Source organism: Xyrauchen texanus, chromosome 27, assembly GCF_025860055.1.
Source record: "Xyrauchen texanus isolate HMW12.3.18 chromosome 27, RBS_HiC_50CHRs, whole genome shotgun sequence".
Taxonomy (NCBI): Eukaryota; Metazoa; Chordata; class Actinopteri; order Cypriniformes; family Catostomidae; genus Xyrauchen; species Xyrauchen texanus.
In genome coordinates this window covers 35,657,415-35,684,427 of record NC_068302.1, presented here as the reverse complement: position 1 = coordinate 35,684,427, position 27,013 = coordinate 35,657,415, and the positions used below count along the sequence as shown (strand labels likewise).

The 27,013-nt window shown below is 38.5% G+C and overlaps 1 protein-coding gene across 1 annotated transcript in view; it reads left to right on the top strand.

The window, feature by feature from the left end:
• Nucleotides 1–3,238: 3,238 nt before the first annotated feature.
• The window catches only part of tafa5l (TAFA chemokine like family member 5, like), a 70,506-nt gene continuing 46,731 nt past the window's right edge, over nt 3,239–27,013 (top strand). The window contains exons 1-2 of the mRNA XM_052094649.1: nt 3,239–3,345; nt 4,266–4,920. Of these exons, the coding sequence (XP_051950609.1) occupies nt 4,824–4,920 (97 nt within the window). The 5' untranslated portion in view covers nt 3,239–3,345; nt 4,266–4,823. The remainder of the gene's footprint in view (nt 3,346–4,265; nt 4,921–27,013) is intronic.

Sequence of the window (27,013 nt, the reverse complement as noted above, 5' to 3'; positions counted from 1 at the left end):
TCTTGAGCATCAATGAATGTTTGCACCTTGTGTAATAGTTGTGTACAAGTCCCTCAATTGTCCTAAGTGTCAAAAGCTTGATCTTATATATATATATATATATACACACACGGTAGAAAAGACCAATGTTGTCCATTATGTGTCTCTACATAATTGTTTATACAGTAATTGGAGTGTATTTATTTCCAGTTCCTACAAATTGACAGAAAATGCCAGCCTACAGATTGTGTGTTGCAGCAGCACAGTTCCAAGATGATTAAAAAGGAAGGAAAACAGTACCATATCTCTTACGAGCAACAATATGGATAAAAAGTGACAAAGTAGATGCAAAGGCAAGGCCACCGTAGTACATTTTGATAACTATACGGCAAGGTCTGTTGTTAATGGACACTTGCAAGTATAATGAACAGCCGGATTCTGATATTTCTCTCAAGACGCAAGGCTGAGGACGGTATTAAGGAGAAACAAAGTAAACCACACAAACGGTAACCATATGCTGCCTTTCCATGGTTGAAATCCTTTGGTTGAAAGCAGGATTGGTCTCCAGACATCTGCTGAATCTGGATCTGATGAGAGAACTGGATCCGTTCAATTTTCTCAGAGCGACAGACAGACAGAGCAGACCGAGCTAAAGAATCCACTTCAACTCTTGGACCATTAAAATGAAGGATGAACAGGGGCTATGACTGAGGGCCTTTTTAATAGACTTTGGAGGCAAAGGTCTTCCACTGCTGTCATGCTCTCTCACCCTGAAGTATAACCTGTGTCACCTTTCTCAAATCAGTGGTAAAGCTTGTTTAGTGATCATCAGTTTCAGATAATTTAGTCCATGTTTACCAGTATCCTTTTCCATAAGACCCTGATGGCCTGAGACTGTAGAGAGCATCCCTCCAACCGCAAATGAAGGTGGATGGTTCTATGGTCTGGCTCTGAATTATTGATATAGTTTTGTATGAGTTGGGAGTTTTTAATGATGGTCATTTAGAAGATGGATAGGCATCAGCAGGGTGCTAAATCTGACAGCATGCTCCACAAACAGTGAGTTTATTGGTCGCACAGATGGCCCATGTGTACTGACTTCAGAGCTTCAGTTCATCACACTTATACATACACATACAGGTATGAGATGAGTGGATCAGACAATGCTTTTAAGCTGTAAGCAAGTTTTGATTCAGATTTATTCGCATGAATGTCTTCTGCAAAGTTTGAAACGATTTTGAGATGATAACATTCTAAAGGCTGCAAGTCACATTCCAAGATTCAGATGCTCTCTGAAACATAGCTTGCCTGTCATCTGTTGTTTACTGTTCTGGAGCCGGGAGTTTTAACTAAAAGCAGATTGTAGAAGAGGGCAGAAAAATTTAGAAAAATGGCCAGCATTGCATTTAAAAAAAGGCTTAATGTTCTCGAGGGTCTCTATGTAAAGGAATTGGTCACCTAAAAATGAAGATTCAGTAAATAATCATGTCATTCTAAACCCATATTACTTTTTTGTTTTTTGTCTGAGCTACTTTCAGAAATTTGCAACTGACCTCACTGAGGTGGTACCCTTGGGTTGGGTATGTTTGTACCCTTAAAGAAATCATAAATCTTAAAGACATCTTTTTTCAACATTATGCCACAAATGCTGTCGATTGAGCTTAACTTGTATTAAACCCGGTAAGTCGATTTAAAGGGATAGTTCACCCCAAATTTTTAATTCTCTCATCATTTGCTCACCCTCATGCCTTCCCAGATGTGTATGACTTTATTTTTCCTGCGAACATAAATGAAGATTTTTAGAAGAATATCTCCGCTCTGAAGGTCCTCGAAATCAAATTGAATGGGTGCCAAAAATGTTAAGATTCAAAATGCACTTAAAATCAGAATAAAAGTAATCTATAATCCCCCAGTGGTAAAATCCATATCTTCAGAAATGTTATAAGTTTGGGTGAGAAACAGATCAATATTTAAGTCAGTTTTACCATAAATTCCCCTCCCTGCCCAGTAGGTGGCGATAAACATGAAGAATGCAAATAAGCAAACACAAAAGATGAATTTGAAAGTGAAAGTGAAAGTGGAGATTGACAGTGAAAAATGATTAAGTATTGATCTGTTTCTTACCAACACTGATCATATCACTTCTGAAAATGTGGATTTAACCACTGGAGTCTTGTGAATTACTTTTATGCTGCCTTTATGTCCTTTAGGAGGTTCGAAATTTTGGTACCCATTCACTTGCATTGTGAGGACAACAGAGCTGAAATATTTTTATAAAAATATTGTTTTGTGTTCAGCAGAAGAAAGAGATTCATACACATCTGGGACAGTATGAGGGTGAGTAAATGATGAAAGAATTTTAATTTTGTAAGGAGACAAAAAGTTTTTTTTTTATTTTTATTTTTTTTTTATTTTTTATAAATGAATCTTTTAAAGGGTATGCACCTTAGGGTACGCTTAAATACCCAAAACAAGTTATACATTTGAACTAGAAGTACAAAAAAAGGTCCCCTTGATGGTACCACCCCAGTGAAGACCATTTTACCTTAAAAATGTTTAAGTGACAAGGAGCCCTTTGCCATACTGTAGCCCTCAAATCTCATTCATGCATATGTTTATTCAAACTTGGCGCTTGAAAATGCATCATTCCAACCAATTTTAAAGATGAGATTGAATGAGATTTGAGATCTACATCAGAAAACTACTTAAAGCACAAAGCTTCAGAAGTATTGGAACAGGTGCTCAAGTTGTATGGACTACTTTTATGATACATTTTTACCAACTTTTTGGAATTTGACAGTCCCTTGTCACATGCATTCAGTGAAAAGAAATGAGCAGTGTGAACATTTGTCAAGGTATCTCCATTTGGAGTTTTAAAACAACATGAGGGTGAGTAAATAATGACAGAATTATGGGGGTGAACTATTCCTTTTATTTTGTACGCTGGAACGATGTGTTCCTTTATTCAACAGATAAAAACATCGGAAGTTCACATTGCTGACTAAGGGTACATTTTGGGAACATTTTGTTTTAGCTTACCATTAGCAGAAGGGAGATAAAAACAATGTATATCTAATGGTGGTGGTGTGCCATGAATGTTGAAAGATGTTAATGGATTATACATCAGCGCAGTGCAGCACAGAATACCAAAATATTGAGAAGGAGAACTGTACCTGGTGTCATCCCCCAGGGAATGACGTTTAGATTTTGGAAGAGAGAGAGAGAGTGAGAGAGACGCCTATTATTTCGATAGAGCACTGAAGAATGTGCGAAGAAGTGTTATGAAACGATCTTGACTCCATTTGACTATCTGAAGCTGACTCATGAAGCACTCCAACATGCAGAACGCGCCGCGAATCACTTGAGGTTTGTGTCCGATCATTTCCCTTTATGACGTAGCCTATGCGCCTCTCATTATGATGGCATTTGATGGAATGTAGAGTGTTCTTTAAGCCGTTATTGCGGTTACGATGTTCCTGTTGCGTTCTGTGAAGTTTGAAAGATCACCCTGTTCATTTTGTCAGAGAAACGCGTATTTGCCCGGTTTAAATATGCGTTTGTTGACCAATGTAAGTTAAATAAAAAGAAATGCGACGCAGCCTAGACACTGAAACATTTTGTATACCTGATCTTAGTTTCTTGCTGCAGGCAGGTGCGCTGGATATAATGAAGTCCGCACACATAATGTGTAACAGAACATAGTCCCTGTCTCTCCAGTGCATTATATTGTCCGTTTTTATGCATATCGAATTGGAAGATGCTTTTGGCTGATACCTGATTAATAACCATATAATTAGTAATTATACATATTCATAGGCCTACTAAAACAATTTATTTCCATGATTTTTGTGGATCTAATCTGACTCATATTAATGACTCTCCTTGCATTTGTAAATTAAAAAACAAACATCAACCTACACTATGACAGTTCACTAAGTTATGAGCGTGATTGGTGATATTTTGACAGCTGTCAATCATGTAGCCTTGTATTCATGTTACTCTCAATTAACTGCAATTACAGTCACAACCCCACAATAATTTTGAGATTATTCAATTCTTCTCACATTTACGCATTATAATAAAATGTTAAATATTGATATCTTCATTTTTTTATTAGCTTATCTCTCTTAATAGTGTGTGATTCAGTGCGTGCGTGCGTGCGCGTGTGTGTGTGTGTGTGTGTGTGTGTGTGTGTGTGTGTGCGCGCGCGCGCGCTGAATGCAGCCTCGCATCACGAAGAATGTGCGTCAAATGCTTCTCTCTCACTGTTCTGTGTAACTCCACAGGGCAGTTTCTATATGATATGGTACCGCTGGCTCTGGAAACGTCTGAGTGACATTGAAGAACACGCATATCTGGAGATCCCGAACCAAACCTTCCTCTCCAGCCAGTACAAGCTCATCTACAGTCATCATCCGTACATTCTGGACCGGTTACCATTAGACTGGCACCACTGACCATTTAACCCCGGTGTGGATACTTGTACTGACCGCAGTGGTTATGCGCGATTTCCAATGGACCCAAATCGTTTTACTTTGCTTGGATCAGTTTTCTATTTATTTTGTTTGCTTTGCTTTTTAATAATAGTTTCGCTGTGTCATTAGCTCTTGAATTCGGCAAGAACAGTTAAATAATGACTGTTTAATGTCCGCTCGTCCTTAAAAATATATATATTTTTATGTGTTTATGAGATGCGTAAAAAGGAAAAACACTGCGCGTCCTAAATTCACGTAGGATTTTCGAGTCCCGGCAACATTCCCGTGAAAATCTGTGGAGTAATGCAGCTTACTTTGAACTTGCGTTGAGGAGGGTGTCTGGATTATTATCTGCGGGACGGAGTGAGGATGCATTCGGGGATGCGGGCGCTCTGTGCTGGCGGAGGCGCGTCTCTCTGCTGCCTGCTCATGCTGTGGATGATTTACACCCACCTCCTTAAAGAAGGTAAGTGTTCAGCAGCACTACATGACTTTCACTGTTGTAACCGAGCCCAAATGTAACCCATCCTTGCAATGCATAGTGCTGACCTCTAATTTTGTTCTTATTATAAAGTTTTCAGCTGTCAGATTTGCCATGATGCCTTGCCTTGACACCCAGGGGACAAAACCATAGTGTGCAGGATAGATAGAACTCCTTTGAGAGACCCTGGCTAGCTTGTGATATATTATTATGCTAATTCAGATCATAATATGGAGGGCAGGCTTCACAATAGCTTAAAGGGGTCCATTGTGTCATGTCGGATTGGTTATAGTGTGCAACTCGGCAGTCCCCAAAGTTCTTGGCTTTTGGGTTAGAGCTTTTGTATGCATGTGTGTGTGTATTTGTACATCAGTGCCTACTAACATGTATTACACACTAGGTTTTGTTGTTTGTGTCCACATGTGTATCAGGATCAGAATTCATGTTAATTGGCCAGTTTGCACTTACAAAGAATTTGACTTGGTTGTTTTCTCCAAATGGCACAGTAAACATGTCATATCAAGTAGTATTCATAGTCAATATTTATACACACTATAATAAATATGAAATACACAATATACCTACAGCACTAAACATTAAATTTGCAGTTACAGGTGCAATGTAGTATGTACACTCACTGAGCACTTTATTAGGAACACCTGTACACTTATTCATGTGATTATGTAATTAGCCAATCGTGTGGCAGCAGTGCAATGCATAATTCATGCAGATACCGGTCAGGAGCTTAAGTTAATGTTCACATCAACCATCAGAATGAGGAAAAAAAATGTGATCTCAGTGATTTGGACCATGGTATAATTGTTGATGCCAGATGGGCTGTTTGAGTTTTTCTGTAACTGCTGATCTCCTGGGATTTTCATGCGCAACAGTTTACAGTTTACTCAGAATGGTGCCAAAAACAAAAAACATCCAGTTCTGTGCACAGAAATGCCTTGTTGATGAGAGATGTCAACGGACCATGGTCAGACTGGTTTGAGCTGACAGAAAGGCTATGGTAACTCAGATAACCTCTCTGTACAATTTTAGTGATCAGAATAGCATTTCAGAAAGCTCAACACATCGAACCTTGAGACGGATCACATTGGGCACTTTGTCAGGACTGTAGTGTTCCTAATAAAGTGCTCAGTGAGTGTAACTGTACAGAACACCTGTACAATGGTGATATGGTGTAGGTGGAGAGTGGAACTACTTTATGGTGAGTAGGATAAAAGAGAATTCTAGCAGTATGTGCTTATATTCAGCATTTCTCTGTATTCTAGAGGTAACAAAGAGAATAGTTATGCTTTGAGTCGGGAGGGGTAAGAATCTGACTCATATTTGATCAGCTAACTGCCCTAAAAAGGCACTCGGAGGCATGTCAACAGTGGCACAGCGTTTGTGTGCTGATGTGGAAGTTTTGCAGATGGCTGTCAGTGGGGGTGTGGGCCTTTAAAACAGAGTACAATAAGAGATCTTTTCCATTTCAACACTTCATCATGCAGTGGCTTCTTAGCATGGTAATACTGCAGATTTACAGGCACCCTGCTAATCAAATCCCCCACGTTAATGGATACATTCAGCACACTAAATATAAGTAGGTATGAATTGGTGTCTTGTATTTAAAGGATCAAACATCCCTTCTAGACCCTCTAAATGAATGGAGTACTGTATGCTGCATTGTCAGTTTTTAGGGTTTGTAGCCAATAGCTCAGATTAAGAAAGGAAACTGACTAAAATACATTATTAATGATCATATCAGAGTGTATTACATGAAAAATGTAAAGCCGCAACAGCTGATAAATCAGTGGCCAAATATCACAGAATTATCAAAAGTATGGGTAGTTGATAAAGTATGTACAGTAGCATTTTCAGTTAAAATCTATAAAATTATATAAGGGAAAGTGTATATTTTAGTTGCTGGTCACAATTTCTTTTACAGGATTAGTTCACTCAAAAATGTAAATTCTCTCATCATTTACTCACCCTCATGTCATCCCATATGTGTATGACTTTCTTCTTTCTTATTTGAACAAAAACAAATATTTTAAAATGATATTTTCCATATAATAGGTCCATACAATGCAAGTGAATGGTGACCAAAATTTTAAAGCTCCACAAAGCACACAAAGAGCAGCATAAAAGTAATCCATATGACTCCAGTGATTAAATCCATGTCTTCAGCAGTGATATGATAGGTGTGTGTGAGAAACAGATTCATATTTAAGTCTAGTACTATAAGTTATCTACCCTGCCCAGTAGGTGGCGATATGCAGGAAGAATTTGAATCACCAAAGACGAAAGAAGAAGAATGTGAAAGTGAAAGTAAAAGTGGGGATTGAATGTTTAAAAAAAAAAGGACCTACATTTTGATCTGTTTCTCACCCACACCTATTATCTCATTTCTGAAGACATGGATTTAACCACTGGAGTCATATGGATTATTTTATGCTGCCTTTATGTGCATTTTGAAGCTTTACATTTTTGGCACCCATTCACTTGGATTTTCGAGGACCTAAAAAACTGAGAAATTCTTCTAAAAATCTTAATTTGTGTTCCGCAGGAAAAATAAATTCATACACATCTGGGATGCATGATGGAGAGCAAATTATGAGAATTTTCATTTTTGAATGAACTGTTCCTTTAATCACTTTTTTTGCCATCACTGGTTAATTTTAAGTGGTCTTGAAGTGACAAATGTATTTTCTAAAGTACAAATATTCCTTATAGTTTCTCAATTATTATGAGGTCATAAAAAGCTGCATGCTTTTATTAAAATATTAGCAAATTGCAGTTTACAAAAGTTTAAGATAAAGTATAGCATTTCTCACTGCTTCCCAAAATGATTTGATGCCAACTACTAATCAAGGTTGGACTATTACCTTCATGATGTCTTTGTAATTTTGTTTGGGAATCTTTAGTGATGGTTTACCTGATCATATATGCTTCTGTTTGAGAAAAATGTTTAGAAAAATGTGCTTTGCTTTGTCGATCAGGTTTGTGGAACTTGCTTTGCCTTTTTTTGTATTTCAGTCTATAGTCGGATAAAGTGGCAGCCTTTGGTTGCTGAGATGTTATAGCATGGTGGCCTTTAATTTCGATAATGATACCCATGACCCTACCACTGAAGCTGTGGGTGAGGTATTGATTGAGCAATGTGTGTGATTTGTGGCTATTCAGCACAGAGTCATTTACAGATGAAAGCAGGTGTCTTCGATTGAGGCCTTGGCCCTTGAAATAGCACAGGTATGTGATGAAAAACACTCATCACTCTTGTCTTTACATTAGCCTTTTAAAGTATCCAGCATGCACATCTCACAAATGCACATTGTAATACTTCTTTAATTGAGGGAAGGTGTGTGTGTGTGTGTGTGTGTGTGTGTGTGTGTGTGTGTGTGTGTGTGTGTGTGTGTGTGTGTGTGTGTGTGTGTGAGCGTGTATTTATCACTTTGTGGGGACCAAATGTCCCCATAAGGATAGTAAAACCCGACATTTTTGACCTTGTGGGGACATTTTGTCGGTCCCCATGAGGAAAACAGCTTATAAATCATACTAAATTATGTTTTTTGAAAATGTAAAAATGCAGAAAGTTTTCTGTGAGGGTTAGGTTTAGGGGATAGAATATAAAGTTTGTACAGTATAAAAACCATTATGTCTATGGAAAGTCCCCATAAAACATGGAAACACAACATGTGTGTGTGTGTGTGTGTGTGTGTGTGTGTGTGTGTGTGTGTGTGTGTGTGTGTGTGTGTGTGTGTGTGTGTGTGTGTGTGTGTGTGTGTGTGTGTGTGATTGAGTCGTGATTCAATTATGCCCTCCTACCAGGCCAGGGCTTTCATCTGGAGTCACAACAGAGCTATTGTGGTGTCATCAGAGATAATGTGCGGAACATTTTCATTACTGATGTCCGATGTAACTAGAGGGACAGCAACACGATGAGAGATTTACACAATTAAAATAAATACACAAGAGTCCAATTAAAAAAACTCCCTCTCCTTCCATAGTGGAATTCCCCGAAAAGCTCAGAGCAAAGTTTATTCATTTGTTAAAAATTGTAAAAAGATTTCCAATTTGCTCCCTCACTGTCACACGTTCAAACTAATGCCTGTGCAAATTTAATTCAGCCGCTTCACCATATGAGATGCAAACAAGCTTCTCTGCATCTGCAAATATGCAGCCTGTTGGAACAATGGGCCCGTTTCATTGACGATGTCTCCCTTTATCCGTCAAGCGTTGCAAACAACTGCCAAATGCAGATTTGTACATCAAAGATTCTGCTTGTTTAATTTGTGTATTTTTTATGATGTTATAATGCATTCCTATCCCAGGTCAATATGCAAAGATATGTAGTAAGCGTATGTAAAAAGTAGAGGTTGAACAATATTGGATTTTGCCGATACAATAACTAAAATAATAAGGCCAGTCGATTAATCGTCTGATTTTAAAAAAAAATCCATTGTCTTTTGTTACGGTGCCAAGCTGTGATATTATAGAACGGTGGCTTTTCATTTCAATAATGATATCCATGAACAATATTTTGCAGATAGCCTACTGATAACTAAGATGGTGAAAACGCTGATTAATCGCACAATTGTTTTAAAATCGATATATTTAATGTTAAACAATCAAACAAACAAAATTCTTCGGGGCAGAATTCACCATGATTCACTAAGAATGATGTAGTCACGGTGCAGATCTCCATCGTCGTACAAGAAAAAGTCAGCAACGGAGGAGACCGGTTTTTGGAGGTAATATTGTGATATAAATTGCGCATGGCATATTGCATGGAGTTTTTTGAATGAAGCGGAATCTTTAATGAGCGTAATTTACATAGAAAGGCTGCGTATTTGCGTGGAAAGGACTTGAAGACACGGCACAATTTCAGCACTGATTGCGCCCTCTAAACGTGATTGCAGGTGGTTAGTGAATAATATGCAGGTATTTGCGTAATACCATGCGCAAAAGTGGCGCAGTTGTTTAGTGAACCTGCCCCTTAGATTTTCTTTACTGTGACAAGAGACCAAATAATACAATTCTAAATACTTCACTCTGGGCCCTAAGTAGACCCTTTGAAATAGCTTGACAAATGCAGTTTACATTTCTGTGTTGACATGTTCCCTATTGAAACAGGACGTTTTGGCAGAACATGCTGTATAAGAACTCAAATCATTTAAAAAAAATAAACAATAGTCTTTAGTTTCACAGCCTTGAATCGTGATTTGTTACTTGCTATTGCTAGTCAGTGGTATTGGAGGGTAGGACACTTTCATTCTAGAGCACATTTTATTGGACAAAAATTGGTATACAGTATTTTTCATCTCTTTCCCCAAAATAGAAAGACTGTACATTTGAAATGCATATATACAGTATATACTGTATACATATATTCCTTAGTCAATATTTTTGGGGAATGTAAACATGGTAGTAATGAATAAAAACAAAGTTTACCAAAATTATTGTTGTTTTTTCCTTTTTGTTTGACTTTAGCAAGTTCTGACCATTAATATGATAATTTTTCTTGCTTCTGTTATATAGTTGTGATAGAGTGTCAGATATTGTTATGTGTAGTTTTTACCCATATTTAATTAATATTATATATTATTTGATTGCTTTTAGTAAACACTGCAATTTTGCAATTCTGGGTCTTTGAAGGATGTACTAAAAGTTGATTTTAAGCAAACAGAAGTGGCACAATAGTCCATTTTTATTTTCATGGATTTGTTTCTGAGGGTAATTAATCTGTTAATTCATGACAGGTAAAATGTATCTCCTTTTTCCTCTTGACAACCACCAACATTGATTTAACATGGTTTGATTGGTTGGCGATGTTGTTCTCTGAATGTTATCCAAAAACCCCTCTATGGACAGGAATAATTCATATCAATAAACGTTTCTATGGCTGAGAGACAGATGGAGCATGTTTGGCACAGGGATGTGGATTTACAGTATTGATGTGTGTGTCTAAGAGAGCAGTGTAATAAAAGAGATACTGTTTGTGTGTTTTTTTAATAGGCCCATTACCTGCAACACATGCTTTGGTCTGGCAGGGCCTTTTGGGGGTTCGCTAACAAAGAAATGTGTGGGTCACTCTGAGTGGCTGTGAATTCTGCCCTGACAGCTCCCCCCACAAAGCACCGCCATTCGTCATGGCAACGACAGGAAATCAAAGTGCGCTTGGCTGTGGGTGTGCACTCTAGGCCACAAAACAGACAGATGGATGAGCTGTCACCACCATCAGTGCTGCAAGTTTATTTAACAATATATTTGGAAATGTCAGAGATCCCTCTATGGATTTTATGGCGTGCCACCACCAACACCTTTCCACTTCCTGTGTTTACTTTTAATAAGTTCACAAAGCTAAGGAGATTTATTTAATATCTTTAAAATCTCCTAGATGGCAATGAGATTAAGTGGAGATCAAAAAGAGGCTTTTCTTAAAAGAATATTTTAAAACTGGTTTAAGACAAAACTTAAACAAAAAGGGGTCTTTGTGGCCAAATAAACACACAGGCAAGTCAAATGAGAGTTCACATTAATATTTGTAGTGACACACACACAGCCGATTCTCTCTCTGCTTCCTCTTTCTCCCGACTGATGCCCTTGTGTGCCTTTTCAGGTCTCCCTCCGACATCACTATAACGAGAGACAGGTGCTAATGATAATGACACCTCAAGTGACAAGCCTTACTGGTCTCCCTCTCCTGCAGACAGACACACGACTACACCCCCATCCTCACATATCCCCTCCACCCAACTCAGGCCGGGGAAACATCCGGCCTGAAGTGCCAGGTACCAGCGGGTGAGCCGCACGTTGGTATCTTTCATGCGGTGAACCCATTGTAGTGGGGCCTGAGCTGAACATAAGGTGAAGGCGTGTCCCAGCAGGTAGTAACTGAGGGTGAGGATCACCCACTTTATCGCAAGCCACTCCTTCTTGATGGTACTGTATTTTGTCTCCCTCAAGGAGAGCTTGCTACTGATGAATAGCACTGGACACTCCCACCCCCCTCACCTCCTGCAACAGCACCGCCCCAAGCCCCTTCTCGGATGCATCCGTCTGCAAAATAAAGGGGAGAGAGAAATTAGGGGCATGCAAAATCAACCCCAGACAAAGTGTAGATTTTACTTTTAGCAAAGTAACCTTTGTAAAGTGCAGTGTCGAATTGAGCCGCGCCCAACCGATCGAGCAATTCATCAATCCGAGGCATTGGGTATGCATCAAATTTGGACACTGTGTTCACTTTGTGATATTCTACACAGAACCGGACCGTCCCATCGATCTTAGGTACCAGAATCACCAGGATGGCCCAATCTCTATTACACCCATCTCAAGCATTGCCTTCAATTCTTCCTGAACAACCCTTTTCTTGTGTTCAGGAAGGTGATAGGGGTGGCTACGAACCACCCATGGTGGTCTCGATATGTTGATCTATGAGGTTCATGCAACCGGGGAGAGGCGAGAACACGTCAGCAAATTCCCGTTGCAACTTGACCATGTCTGTGAGATGCGACGGCGAGAGGTGGTCTCCACAGAACCAGGATGAATGAGTTTGATTTGAGAGTCCCCTCTGCCTGAGCTTCGCCCTCTCCGGAACTATCATCGCCAAAGCCACAGCAACTTTCTCCCTCCATGATTTTAGGAGGTTGAGGTGGTAAACTTGACATGCTCTGCCCCTATCCATTCACCTAACCTCATTATCGAGATCTCTGACTCGCTGTGTGACCTCAAAGGGCCCTTGCCACTTGGCGAGTAATTCAGAACATGAGGTGGGCAGTAATACAAGCACTTTATCTCCCAGTGCGAATTCCAGTGTTGAGTGCTCCGGTCATACAGGAACTTTGATGTTCCTGAGCTTTTTACTATTTTAAGGTCCCTCCTCCCAAGCTTCCCATATGACGTTGGGACCTCTCGCACTACAAATAACAGGGGTTTGAGCCACTTATCCCAATTCCTAGCGTTCTCATGTACAAACTTACGAATCATATTTTTTAAGGTTTTATTCAATCGTTCTACCAACTCATCTGTTTGTGGATGGTAAACACTGGTGCAAATGTATTTAATACCTAATCATTCGTACAGTTTGCATAGTGTCTGTGACATAAAGGTAGTGCCTAGATCAGTGAGAATTTCTTTTGGAATCCCCACTCGGAAGATTATTCTGAAGAGTGCCTCCGTAACACTATGTGCTGAGATGTTGCGCAGGGGCACTACTTCCGGATATCGCTTTGCATAGTCCACCAGAACTAATACAAAGCGTTGCCCACGAGTGGTCCTTTCTAATGCCCCGACAAGGTACATGCTAATTCTTTCAAAGGGGACCCTGATCAGCGGTAGAGGGTGCAATGGTGCTTTTAGGATGGCCAGTGGATTCACCAACTGACATTCACTGCACACCACAGACCAATTGTAAACGTCCCCGTGAATGCCCGGCCAAAAATAGGGCCATTAGTCGGTTAAGCATTTTCTTGTGACCTAAATGGCCAGCCATTGGATTATAGTGAGCCACCTGGAAGAGGGTTTCCTGACGGCTCTTTGGTACTAATTACTGGGTTGAATTTTCTTTAGTTTGATCGTCCTGCTTCACTTGATACAACTGATCTTTAATAAAACAAAAAAACATGGGTATGTGAGTGTAACGCAAGGCTGGAGTTATTGACCATCGATAATTATCAATTGGTCAAGCGTGTGTTTGAGGGACTTGTCATGTGTCTGATCTAGAGGGAAATCCCCCTCAGTGAAACCACTGAGGATGGGAATTCCCTCTCTTGCATCATATTGACAAGGAGCAGACATAGAAGGCTCTGGCACCACCTTCCCTGCCATAGCATCACACGTCACACATCGAGACAACATTTTACAGGAACCATCCACACATATTTCCCTTGTGGTTGTGGCAGAAATTACCCGCGGCCTCTTTTCCCCTCTAAATAGTATCTCAGTGGTAACCATCGGGATACCTGTGAATATCCCTATGCACACACTCACCTGTTTATTCGTACTTAATGCCCCGCCTTGCACCAAGCGTTAGTAATAGAGGTTTGGGTACAACCCAAATCAACCAAAGCTTGATGCATATCCCCTTTTAAACTCGCCGGTACCCGATACATCTCCTGCCAGCTGGATGGCCTCTTCTAGCGATGCCGGGCAGTGGCACTGGACCCATTTTTCCATCCCCTGAGGGAGTTGAGAGATTAACTGCTCCAGTGTCACCAGGTCGATGATATCCATGGTGCCTCGGGTTCCCTCAGCCAGCAGCCATCTTCGACAGACATCCCGGAGCTCTTGTGTGAAAGCAAACGGGCGGCCGTGCTTCCCAAATGCCAGGGTCCTGAAGTGCTGTCGGTTCTGCTCTGGTAGCAGAAAGTTGCTGGGCCACTAGCTGTGCTTCCCAGGAGAACAGTCCAGCTACCCATTGGTCGGCCGTCCATCTCCACACCATGGCCATTTTCTCAAATAAGTCAAGGTAGGCCTTGGGATCATCACCCAGCCCCATCTAGATGAGCGTAACGGGTTGTGGGATCCGGGGTTGTAGCTGCAGCCCCCTCTCTGGCGATCAGGCTCCGGAATGCCTGCCGATTCTTCGCTTGAGCCTGTAGCAGGAGTTGAAATGCTGTTCCTGCTCCAGGCGTAAATTCATGAGGGCTTGATGTTGGTCCTGCTGGATGATGGCGAGGGACTTGATAACTTCGCCCAGTGGTAATCCCGGGTTTCAGCAACAGTGTAACAAAGTTCGTAGTTTCAGGAGGTAGTGGAACAGTCAACACAAGTATTTGTATTACTCCTTTAGCGTCAGACAAAACTTAAACAAAAAGGGCTCTTTGTGGCCAAATAAACACACAGGCAAGTCAAATGAGAGTTCACATTAATATTTGTAGTCACACACACACAGTCGACTCTCTCTCTGCTTCCTCTTTCTCCAGATTTATGCCCTTGTCTCCCTTTTCAGGTCTCCCTCCGCCATCACTATAATGAGAGACATGTGTTAATGATTACGACAGCCCAGGTGAAGAGCCTTACCATTCTCCCACTCCCACAGACGGACAAATGACCACGCCCCCATTTCCACAGTGACTAATAAGTATTGGTTGCTCTTTTTAGTACAATTACAGTGAATGGGGACCAAGTTTTAAGGGTTGCAAAAACACCATAAAAGTATTTCGAAAGACCTCCATACAACCCGTGTGCTATATGGGTCATTGCAAATAATGTTGTTTGAGATGATAAAAATGAGAAATATTTACAAATTCTATTTTGATTTATAAAATTCATAGAGATGAAATATTTTTGTCTGATGATTTCATAATTTTTTTTAAAACACGTAGCATTTTCTGCCAAACAAATTAAGGAATTTAAAAATGTCAAGTGGTAGTGTCAAGTAAAATAAATAAAAAAAACTTTCTTGCACCTTTGAAACAGGTGTACACAACTTAATTTAAAACATATATATATATATATATATATATATATATATATATATATATATATATATATATATGTATGTGTGTGTGTGTGTGTGTGTGTATTTTTATCTTTTTTGCCATTTTTGACCTAATATTGACCATAAGATATGCCAGTCTATTGCATACTGTGGCAACTCAAACACAAAGACAATGAACATTTGATGAATGTTTGCATTTTGAAGAGAGACTTGATCCAGCTGAGGATACAAATTCTCAAACCAGCCCGTCTGGAACCAACAATCATGTCATGGGCCAAATCCCTGAGAACAATTTTTTTTCCCCATTCTGATGGTTGATGTTAAGATTAACTGAAGCTCCTGACCCGTATATGCATGATTGTATGCTCTGCATTGCACTGCTGCTACATGATTGGCTGATTAGATATCTGCCTGGACTATTGTTGGTGCCAGACATGCTGGTTTGGGTGTTTCTGTAACTGCTGATCTCCTGGGATTAACACCACTTAGTTATTCTTTACTTAAACCCCCAGAAAAAATATAAAAATGACTTTAAACTTTGAAAATGAAATCGAAAACATGTTTATCATAGTGGAGGTGTATTCATGTACTTGTTTTGTGATTTTATTTCTTTAAATTTTTTATGTATTTTTGAATAATCTAATTGATCTGGACAAAACAATTATAATAATATCATTGTCATTGACCCACATTACAAGTCATGCAATAACTTTTCAAGAAAGAGACCGAAATTGAAGTCATTGTTGCATATTATTGTAATTGCATGGATAAGAGCAACCAGTACATCCTTTGAAATATTACATTTAGTGTTCCACAGAAGAAAGAAAATCACACAAGGTTGGCATGAGGAGGAGAATAATCTCACATGTGTCTCCTCTAGAGTTTCAGAAGAGATCTCAACCATGTCTCAGAGTGTGGTCAGTCTGCAATCAAAAGTCAGATGTTAATATGAATATTTCTATTAAATCTAACATTCATCTCATTTTTATTTCTTTTATAGATTTTCTTCTGATATAAACATCGAAGTAAGTTTATACTTAAAACATAACTGAGAACTCCATTAAATCCTCAGATCTATGAAGATCTACCTCTTATCAATAAATTGAATAACTTGACTAGTCGCAAAAGTGAACAAACGTTTATGAACATCTGAAAAGCTTTTTAAGGCGAAATCAATTGTGCTGCACTAAAAATGCATTTTTCTTTCTTCCTTTTTTTTTTGCTTCTTGGGGAATATGAATTTAATTAATGTCAAACTGCTGCCTGCTCTTGCTCAGATTGCATTGCTCTGTTCGTTGCATTTCTGTTTTCACTCTCTGTCTTAGCTAAGAGGAATTCTGGAGTGTCTGCTATATGAAGATGAATGGTATGGTATTCCGCTGTATTATAGCTCAGTTGCTTACTTTCCGAAGATAAATGCTCTCTCACTTTACTATTGTCAGATTTCAAGAGGAGTGCACATTTTGTTCGCGAATTTTGCTCAATAGATTACTTCTGAAATGTAATCTGGTACTGGTTGCAGAGTAAATGATTTTAGATTTCAGGATTTTAAAAGTATTGGATTACATTTTAGATTAATCTAATCTGATTGCTTTTGGATTACTTTTGGATTCCTTCTGACCTCATTCTTTTTTATTTTTGTGTGTGTGTTCTGCTCGCTATTTGTCTATTTCTGAGAGAAATAAAAAATGCACTTAAAGGCACTAATGCAATCGGTTGTGCATTTATGTTTCGATAACCTTTTCATCTTAGTGTAATTATGGCCAGTGGCTAGTGTCAGGTCTGTATGTGAAATTCAATCCCCGACCCCCCCATAATCTAATTACAAGTATATGTTTTTTTTTTTTTGCAATGTGATTACGTAAAACAGATTACATTTAGTCCGTTACTACCCAGAACTGTTCACAGACTTATTGCTCACTTGTGTCATTTTTTGTTACATTTTACTTCATTCCACTTGAGGTTGTCACTAAATGAGAGGCATGTTTAAAAAGCACTTAGAGGGTCGTGAGTTAATATGCTCTTCAGTACACAATGCAAGAGGTCACAAATGTCTCTATTGCTGAACATATCAGTTAACCCTTTAAGCTCTGAGGGTGTTTTTAAAGGTTTAATTTTTCAGTAGCATACCCAAATTAAAGGCTTATAAAAATAATTCAATAAATAATAATAAAAAACAAGTAGGGTCAAATGTTTGATATCGATGTAAAGAAAACTTTTCCAATGTTTTAATGATAGAGATTAAAACACATTCTCAGCCTAAGAAACTGCTGAAAAATCTGAAAAACAAAAACTGCTTTTGATTTGTTCCTAATCATGTCAACTGTATATGAGAATTTATTTTGATTATATGACAAAGTGATCAAACGTTATAGCATTACAAAAATAATTTATCATTGTGTACTAAAATGTCTTCAAGTGTCCAAAAGCCTCTCCAAACAAACAAAACATAATTACTGTACATAACAACTAATTACACATGCAAACGTAGTATGCAGACATGATTTTAGTAATGAGATTTCACAGAATGAGTGCCATTTGACTTAATTAGTCCACATCAATTCTGTGTTATTTACATGGCGCCATCTCCTGGTGGCCACATGCAACATTGTGCTTCGTGTGGATTATCCAATGATCTTTGTATCCAATTACTTTGTGTGTGGGCTTGTTTGAAAGATAATCTCCTCCTAGCTCTAAGTAATGTTATGTGATATTTTATGTTATGTTTGTTTTTTGTCAAGTTATAAATGCAAAATGTATAAGCATAAATGTCAGAGACACATACTTTTACTCACTATTACTATTAGTCACTATATTTGTCTGTGAGTGAATCAAATAGGCGGGTTGTATTCTACTCTTTGAGAGCTTTCCAACAACATATGACACATGGCTATTTGATGAGTTTTATATTTTTACTGATTACAGTAATATGTACAGTGCAAATTTTGTAATAAAGTATCAAAAAGGGACACTTCGAATGTGTATGCAAATTTCAAAGCACTTGTTCAGTTTTGTTCATAATGCCGGCATGCATTGGAAATAGAGCTTCTAAGCATTCAAACGATGCCAATTGTGTGGTGCTTAAAGGGTTTAAACCAAAGTAAAAGTATTGAGAGCCAGTTCCTCATCTGTGCACAAGCTTACACTCTTTTCAGCTTTAATTGTTTAGAACATTATTTACATGACAATTGATCTCATTTCCTCCTCAGTTTTCATTACTGTAATTAAAAAATCTTATAACGAAATTGTAAAGTATTTTTCATTGTAGTATTTGTTGCACTGCCTTTATGCTGATTTAAACAATACTAATTACAGTATTTTTACTGTAATAAAATGTAATACATTAACAATTTCTTTTACATAAATGAAAATCCAATCAGAATCATTGTAGTATTTGTTGTACTGCCTTTATTTATGCTGATTTATGCAGTGTTTTTACTCTATACAGTAAAAATTACTGTTACAGTAATGAGAATCCAATCAGAATTACCATTTAAAATAATTAAATTAACAACAGACTACTCAAAAGTACAATGTCTGGAAACATGATTATAGTAATATAAATTTGAGGGAGTGATTTTCAGTTTCCTAATGTAATCATATTCCAAAGTATTCTGGGGAAGAAAAATCAGTTCTAGTGTGGATGAGAGGCAAAATGTAGCAAAATGAATGCGTTTTCAAACAAACACATTAGTGGGGATGTGGCCCTACAGTAAATTTTAAACACAATATGGCAGTTATTTTTGTTTCGTTTTACCTCGCCAATGAAGATAGTCAAAAATAGCTAAAGCAGGATCATCCGTTCCGTGTCGCCAATCAACGCAAGTACAGCTTAAAGCGCCACGTGTACAATCAAATTAAAGGGCCAGAACTGTTGCACTGTCACGGTCCTGTCACTCTATCAGACTGGGTTTTTGTCTGACAGGACCGTGGCATTGTTGTCCAATGTCTGTCTTCTGTCTTGTGTTTTGTTGTCTATCTTTGTGTGAGCGCATGTTTTCGTTGTATTCCCTGCCATGCGCTCTTCGGTCTGCTTCATTTCGGGACACTTAAGATTAAAAGATTAAGATTCAAATTTATTGTCATTGTGCAGAGTACAGGTACAGAGCCAACTAAATGCAGATGTTTTCGCATATCCCAACTAAGCTGGGGTCAGAGCGCATGGTCAGCCATGAAACAGCACCCCTGGAGCAGATAGGGTCAAGGGCCTTGCTCGAGGGCCCAACAGTGGTATCTTGGCGGTGCTGGGGCTTGAATCCCCGACCTTTCTGTCAGTAACCCAGAGCCTGCACTGCTGGGCCACCACTGGCCCCACTTGTGCTCCATGTCTGTCTGTTATTGTCATGGGTGCATCACGTTTATGTCATCTTGGCAGCATGTACTCGCATCAGTAGTTTGTCTGTCTCTTGTCAGTGTTCCGGGCCGACCGGAAGAGGAGGAGGAGGGCCCCTGGAGGCCGTTCAGCTGCTGCGGCCAGTGGCCACCATCCAGTCTTCCATGGCTCTGCCCCCTGAGCCCACCCTCCTGAACCCTGTCCAGCGGCCACTGTCCAGTTCACTAACCAGTCCATTTCCCCCTGTCCAGTGGCCGTCCCCAGTACTGTGCCACCTCTACCATGAGGCCTCCTCCCAGGCCGACAGACCCTGCCTTGGTTTTTGTTTTATATTATGCTTTTGGGTCCTGCCTCTGCATTCCGTGACAGAACTGTTAGTGCTTCCATGGTGACAAATTGTTGAAAACACAGTGAGAGTTAATAATTGTGATTTCTGTTTTGTCTGAAACTGAATCTGTTGCCTAACCTGTTGCAGACTAAAAGAAATTAGAAAGAAAGATGTGTCTGTTTGCTGTCAGTTGTGCTATGATGCGTTTTTAACTGCACCGACTTTAAGCTTCATGTTCACTTTGAGTTGTACCTGCATATCTTGGGTGAACGTGACATTGAAGACCTGGATTTGTTGTATCTTTTTACTTTTTGTGTGGCACGCAGGGTTGCTTCCTATGTAGAACGATCCATCAATGACTTATGAGGTTCCATTTAGGTCAGGATGCTGCCATGGACAGGTGTTTCCTATGTAAGCAGTGGACAGCAAGGGAGCTCACAAGGTTTTTGAACAGAACCCTAACCCTATCCACATTAAAGTAGATAGCACTGTACTTGTATGCTATGGACCCTTTTTACAAACTATAGCGGGGTATACCTCTATAGTGGTGAATGGAATGCCAAAGAAAAAAATATTTTTGCATTCCCATTAGCTCCAACAGCAAAAGAAAAAACATTATTACATTTCCACGACTTTCCAAAGGTGGAGAAAAAATAGAGAGAGACATTTTTTTTTAATTATGTATGCAATATGATGTTACACATTTACATTAAATAATTATAGATTTACACTGCTATATTGATGTGGAAATGCTTAATCACAGTCTGGAAAATAGCTACCTGGGGTCCTTTCCAAGATGGCCGTCAAGTGAATTGACTTGCCTTAAAAGAGACTTCAGCTGACTTTAGTGGTGTGCTCTAGCAGGGTGTATCTGAGCACGACTTGTGCTGCTCTTTGACCAGGTACATGTAGATTCCTATCATTTGAATTTGTCTCCCCATCTGGACTAAACAAGCAGAAAAATCTCCTGTCATATCAATTAACTTAACAACCTGTGATGGAATGGCTGTCAAGCTGTTGGCAGATCGAACCGTCTGTCTCTATCTCTTTCTTTCTCGTTCCATCCTGTTTTTCTTGGCTTATCTCAGGCCATTCCCATTCATCTGCTGGCTGTTGAAACAATTGAGAAAACTGATAGGGGAGACCTTTGTAAATTGTAAAATTTTTTACATTTTCCTTCGTAATAACTTACTAATAGAAACATATATTTTAAGCAATCAGACACATTTTTCATGTGCCAAAGAATAACAGTATTATTAATAGAATTGTAATAAGACTAGATAATATGATACAATTTAGAACTAGACATTGTGGGCATTGTTATACTAAATAATATTGATACACTCTTAAATACTGTAATATTAATTTGACTGAATAGTTCTCACCAATATATGCTACTTTTGCATTAAAAGTTGTGAAACTTTTAATTTAGTTGCACAATTTTTCATAATCAGTGTTACAATCAAGCGCAACTCTGGAAGTAAAAATCCCATTCATTTTTTATGTAGGAGAATTGATTATTAATAATAACTTTTAAAGCTTTAAAAGGATAGTTCACCCCAAAATGAAAATTCTCTTATCATATATTCAACCTCATGGCATCCCAGATGTGTGACTTTCTTCTGCTGAACCCAAACGAAGATCTGTAGGTCCTTACAATATAAGTGAATGGTGACCAAAACTCCAAAAAGCACAAAAGGCAGTATAAAAGTAATTCATACAAATCCAGTGGTTAAATCCATGTCTTCAGAAGTGATATGATAGGTGTAGGTGAACAACAGATCAACATTTAAGACCTTTTTTACTGTAAATTCTCCTACCCTGTAGGTGGCGATATGCACAAAGAATGCAAATTGCCAAAAACATAAGAATAAGAATGTGAAAATGAATGCGGGGATTGATCGTTAAAAAGGACAAAACATTTTGTCTGTGTCTCATCCACACCTATTATATCGCTTCTGGAGACATGGATTCTTATGAACAGTGTTGTGTAAGTTACTCCAAAAAAGTAATTAATTACTAATTACATCTTCTACATTGTAATTAGATTACTGTACATATTACTCTGTCAGAAATGTAATTCAATTACTAATTACTATTTACTATTCTAAACTCATATAGAGTCGTTCAGTTTGTAGTCAAAAACCCAAAAGAGAATTTGACATGGGTTTCCTCAGGATTTTCCTGTTGGAAATATAAGGTATGTGGTAAACATTACTTGACGATACATGGACATTTTGTTCTACATCATAAATTACACACAGTCATACCTCAAACGTGAATTTTGGAGCCTATATTAAATTACATACTCTTTTTTTTTTTTTAAGTTTGAGGTATGACTGTGTAAATTATGTTGTAGAAAAAAATTCCACATATCAAGTAATGTTTACCACAGACCTTATTTTACACATAAGTTCAAAACCCCATTATAAAAACCCACAGGAAAATTCAGAGGGAACACATGGTGAATTAGACTTCCGGGTTCGCCCTCAAATTGACGTCACGGCTGACAGCTCTATTAACTTTGACCAGATGGACAATAAAGATAGACATCAAATTATTCTTTTAATTCTTTCAAATAAATCCTGTAACATCAAATACATTTTAAACTGTTTGAAAATGGTTGATGAAATCTGTTACTCAAAATCAATCACTCTCTTTATAGTTTCTTCTCCAAGCAAGTACATTTGTTGCAAAAGGCTGTATATCATATAAGCATCGTAGGTAACAATCGTAACAGTATATTAAGAGTAAACCCTTTTAACAAGGCACAGTGGTCCCCAAGCAAACCAGAGCAGAATGGAAATTTTGTACTTGCTTGTTTTGTTTATTGGGGGGGTTACCTCCACCACCCTCTTTCATGACACACTGTTAATAATGCAATTATAGAGTCGTTTCCCTACACCTTCATGTATTTGTATATTTATAAATATTTTGCATTATCCATTAAATACTGTATACTAATTCTATACTTATAGTAACAATTTTAAACCAATGGTTTTATATTTTTCCATATTTTTTTATTTGATTACATCATTCACAATGCTTCATGGGATTGTGGTTCAGTAACTCATTGAACATATTATATACATGCATTCTTGTAGATTTTGTCTTTTTGTCCCATTTTCAAGTACTTTTTTTGCTTCAGTTGTGTTTCAATTTTTGCTTCAATGTTTGTAATGTTGTGATTCAACTCAGAGCTGGTTAGTTTGGTTCATGGCTTAGAACTCTTTAATGAAGAACTTTATGACATACAGTGGGGCAAAAAAGTATTTAGTCAGCCACGAATTGTGCAAGTTCTCCTATGGGCTGAAATATGTGCCACCAGAAACTGAATTTGAACCATTATATTTTAATTCCTCTCCCACTTTAAAAGAGAGGCCTGTAATTTTCATCATAGGTACACTTCAGTTGAAAGTCCGTGTTGTCCACGACAGCCCCGAAACATCACTGCTCTAGAGGAGATCTGCATGGAGGAATGGGCCAAAATACCAGCAACAGTGTGTGAAAACCTTGTGAAGACTTACAGAAAACGTTTGACCTCTGTCATTGCCAACAAAGGGTATAGAACAAAGTATTGAGATAAACTTTTGTTATTGACCAAATACTTATTTTCCCCCATAATTTGCAAATAAATTCATTAAAAATCCTACAATGTGATTTTCTGGATTTTTTTTTTGTCATTTTGTCTCTCATAGTTGAAGTGTACCTATGATGAAAATTACGGGCCTCTCTCATCTTTTAAAGTGGGAGAACTTGCACAATTCATAGCTGACTAAATACTTTTTTGCCCCACTGTACCTATGGAAAAAACAAATGGTGGCTCAAAATGTGGGCGGGCCCTGTTTTGCTCTGTTGCCTCCTACACTAAAATCTTGTATAGTACCTACAAGCGACAGTGTAATAATGTCATTATTGTTAACATTTAACCAACACCAAAGGCATCTAACAATTTTTCACGAATTTAAACGATTGTATTTCGTTTTCTAAGACACACAGAGAGAGAGAGAGCACATGCTAAATAATTGTTGCCACTCTTATTTATTTGGGATTGATGAAATTTTGTGTGTTCCAATTGCCCCAGTAACCCCTGTTTGATGCCACCAATGTGTGTGTCAATTGTATGAAACAGAATAGAACAGGGGAAACATAGAGGCATCAGAGGGGCCTGAAGGACGGGTTAATTCTCTTATCTAAATTCTGAGCTGTAGAGGATTAATGTGGGCCGTTATGGAAAGAGGTGGTGGCTCTATTTTGGAGAAGGACTGATCAGAGAGAGAAAGAAGGCGAGTGAAACAGAGAGAGGTGACCTTCAGCATTCTCCCAAGTCTTTACAATGATGATGTGTGCTGGGATTTCTCATCTCCACTCAACAAGATGCCCCCATCTCTGTCAAGGTTAAAATAATTTCTATAGACTTTGTATCTTACACGTGTGGCCTAAAATTGCCTGTAAGTTTTGCTCTTGGTGTGTGTTTCATAATGTATTTGTTCTGCTAAGTGGCATGAGGAAACCTTTTTTACATCAAGTGGGAATGCAGTGAAAATTAGTTGAAAGTGCAGCTTTCATTTAGCAAACTAAATGAACAATCCCCTAACTCAAAGTATTAAGCTGATTTGTGTCATTTATGCACCACTAAAAGACAAACTGAATAGCAACAATTTACATTTTGCAACCAAAATGACATGCCTTGACACATTTGGCTGCAGTTTTCCCAGTGGAATGTCCAGCGGGGGGCACCAAAAGCGACTGTATTGATGTTGTAATAAGAAGTCGGTTTTAAGGTGAATTTTAGATTTTAGTGGTTTTAATGTGTACAACACACTTTTAAACTTTAAGTAAAACTTAATCCTAAAAACATAACCAATAGCGTCCTAAAAGATAAGTGAGAGGTGACAAAACAGACATTCTTACCCTAAAACAACACCTAATCCTAACCGATAGTGTTCATGGTGCAAATGCAACATAAAAAGCACATTTTCTGAAGCATGCATTAGTGTCGCTTCTATGACATTTTCGTCTCACGTGTCGGCTTTCATGCTTTGTTGGGCTTGAACATGGCTCCAAAGTGCAAAGTTCAACACTCTTACAGGTGAGCTACCGTGGCAGTTAATCACACTTGATTAAGTGTGTAAATGTAGGCGTGTTTGTCATAGAAGCTTTAAAATGTATTGTTTTTCAATTGATGTATTAGAGTAAAAGTGCTATACTGCCATTGTACAAGTGAAAGTGAATAAAACGCACCATTGTTGTAGTACCTCTAGTGTTAATTTTATTTTGGGAGCGAAATGTAGAATGCAGCACAAAACCAAGTTTGCAAAAATTTAGTTATTGTAACGTTTATTCTATGAGACTAGGTTGAAAAAGAAATACTGTTTTCAAACAGGTTTCCTGAAAACTCCAGACTGATCACACAGTGAATTCTGTTGCAGTAGTTTTAAACTTTTTCTGCATAAATCACTCTGTTCCTACTGAAATGTGAACCACTACCCCCAGTGGCTGAAGCTGGAATTGGTTGTTGAGCGTTTCGGCAAGTATGATCTCCAGTTTCCAGGTGAAATGTCCACAGAGTGGTGCCAAAAGTAAGTTGTTTTCATATGTAAATGATGTAATACATTCAACAGGAATGCATAACTCTACTCCCTAAGCCAATCCCCAAACCTAAACCTAACGATCAGTGGAATAAAATGTAATTTTAGAGCAAAAATGTAACCTCCAAAATCAAGCTCGCCATTGTTTATGTGAATGTGATTACTTCTTGGTTTCTATGAGACCAGAAACTGTCTCCCAAACGTTGGTCACGCAATGTGCTGTCAGTACCGCCACAGAAAAACATAAACACATATTTCAATTGATGCAAAGGTCTCTGACAGGGAAGGTGTTGTCAGAAATTCAGCAGTTATTGGCTCGATTTCAGGGGACATGAACATTTGGAAGCTACATGATGTAAGAACACCTTAGAATATGCTTAGTAAAACCATGGCAACCACCTTTACCTTCACGTTCCTAGCTTCATGGTGTCGATTTTTTGCACAGGCAAGAACTACAGACATTTTTTTGTGAGAAGTCTAGTTATATTAACAATTTCCACTGTATTCAAATATAATCAATTTAATTGTCAAAATGGAGCTGGCTGCCAGTCTGTTGCATGGTGTATTCAATTCTTTAGTTTTCTTCTTGAAAGGCAGGTGTGTGTCACAGCTCGGTCTGGCCTTAACCTATTGTTTTGAAACCATAATTGTTCAGGCTGTTGGACTGTGAAACTGTTTGGTCGTCCTGTAGGGAGGCCGTGCGCATGAAAGCTGTGTGTTAGGGCTTATTAAGACAGACGTGCCATCTTAATAAGCCCTGACTGTTGACCAAGCAGCTCTGGTCATCATCTCCACACTGCTGTCTTTGCATTTCAATGGTTCAAGTGCTAATGCAATGGGAGGGGGGTTGCTCTTTTGTGTGTGTTTGTTGAGGGGTAAAATATGATGAATAGCAATAAGCTATTAGGACCTGCAATCAGCAGCTGCTTAAAGCTAGAATCAAGATTTGGCAGACAATATTGTGCATGACTGGAGAGTGATTTGTACTTTGTAGATTTCTTTTCGATTCTACGCTGGACTGTTTTTCCATTTTGCATTGATTAAAGGTTGTTCCGATATAGTGTCATTGCATTTTGGAGACAAAAGTTAATAGCTTTGCTTTTTTGCAGTTTTTTGTTTGGTTTTTGTTTGTTTGTTTGTTTGTTATTTTACAGTGAGAGCTGATTGGCTCTTTGTTTGTTCTAATCACAGTCAAGGAACCCTGCTGAAAGGAAGCTTTAGCTGGCTTGCTATTCTTAGCTGGTCTCCAAGCCTGGTCAGGCTCGTCTATTGATTGATTTTAGAAGGGTTGTGCCATCAGTGGAGAAAGATGATTTTTGCCTCCAGAATGGTGTTATTACTAGGGCTGGTTTGAAAAAAACGATTTCCTGATTAATCACAATTTTAATTTG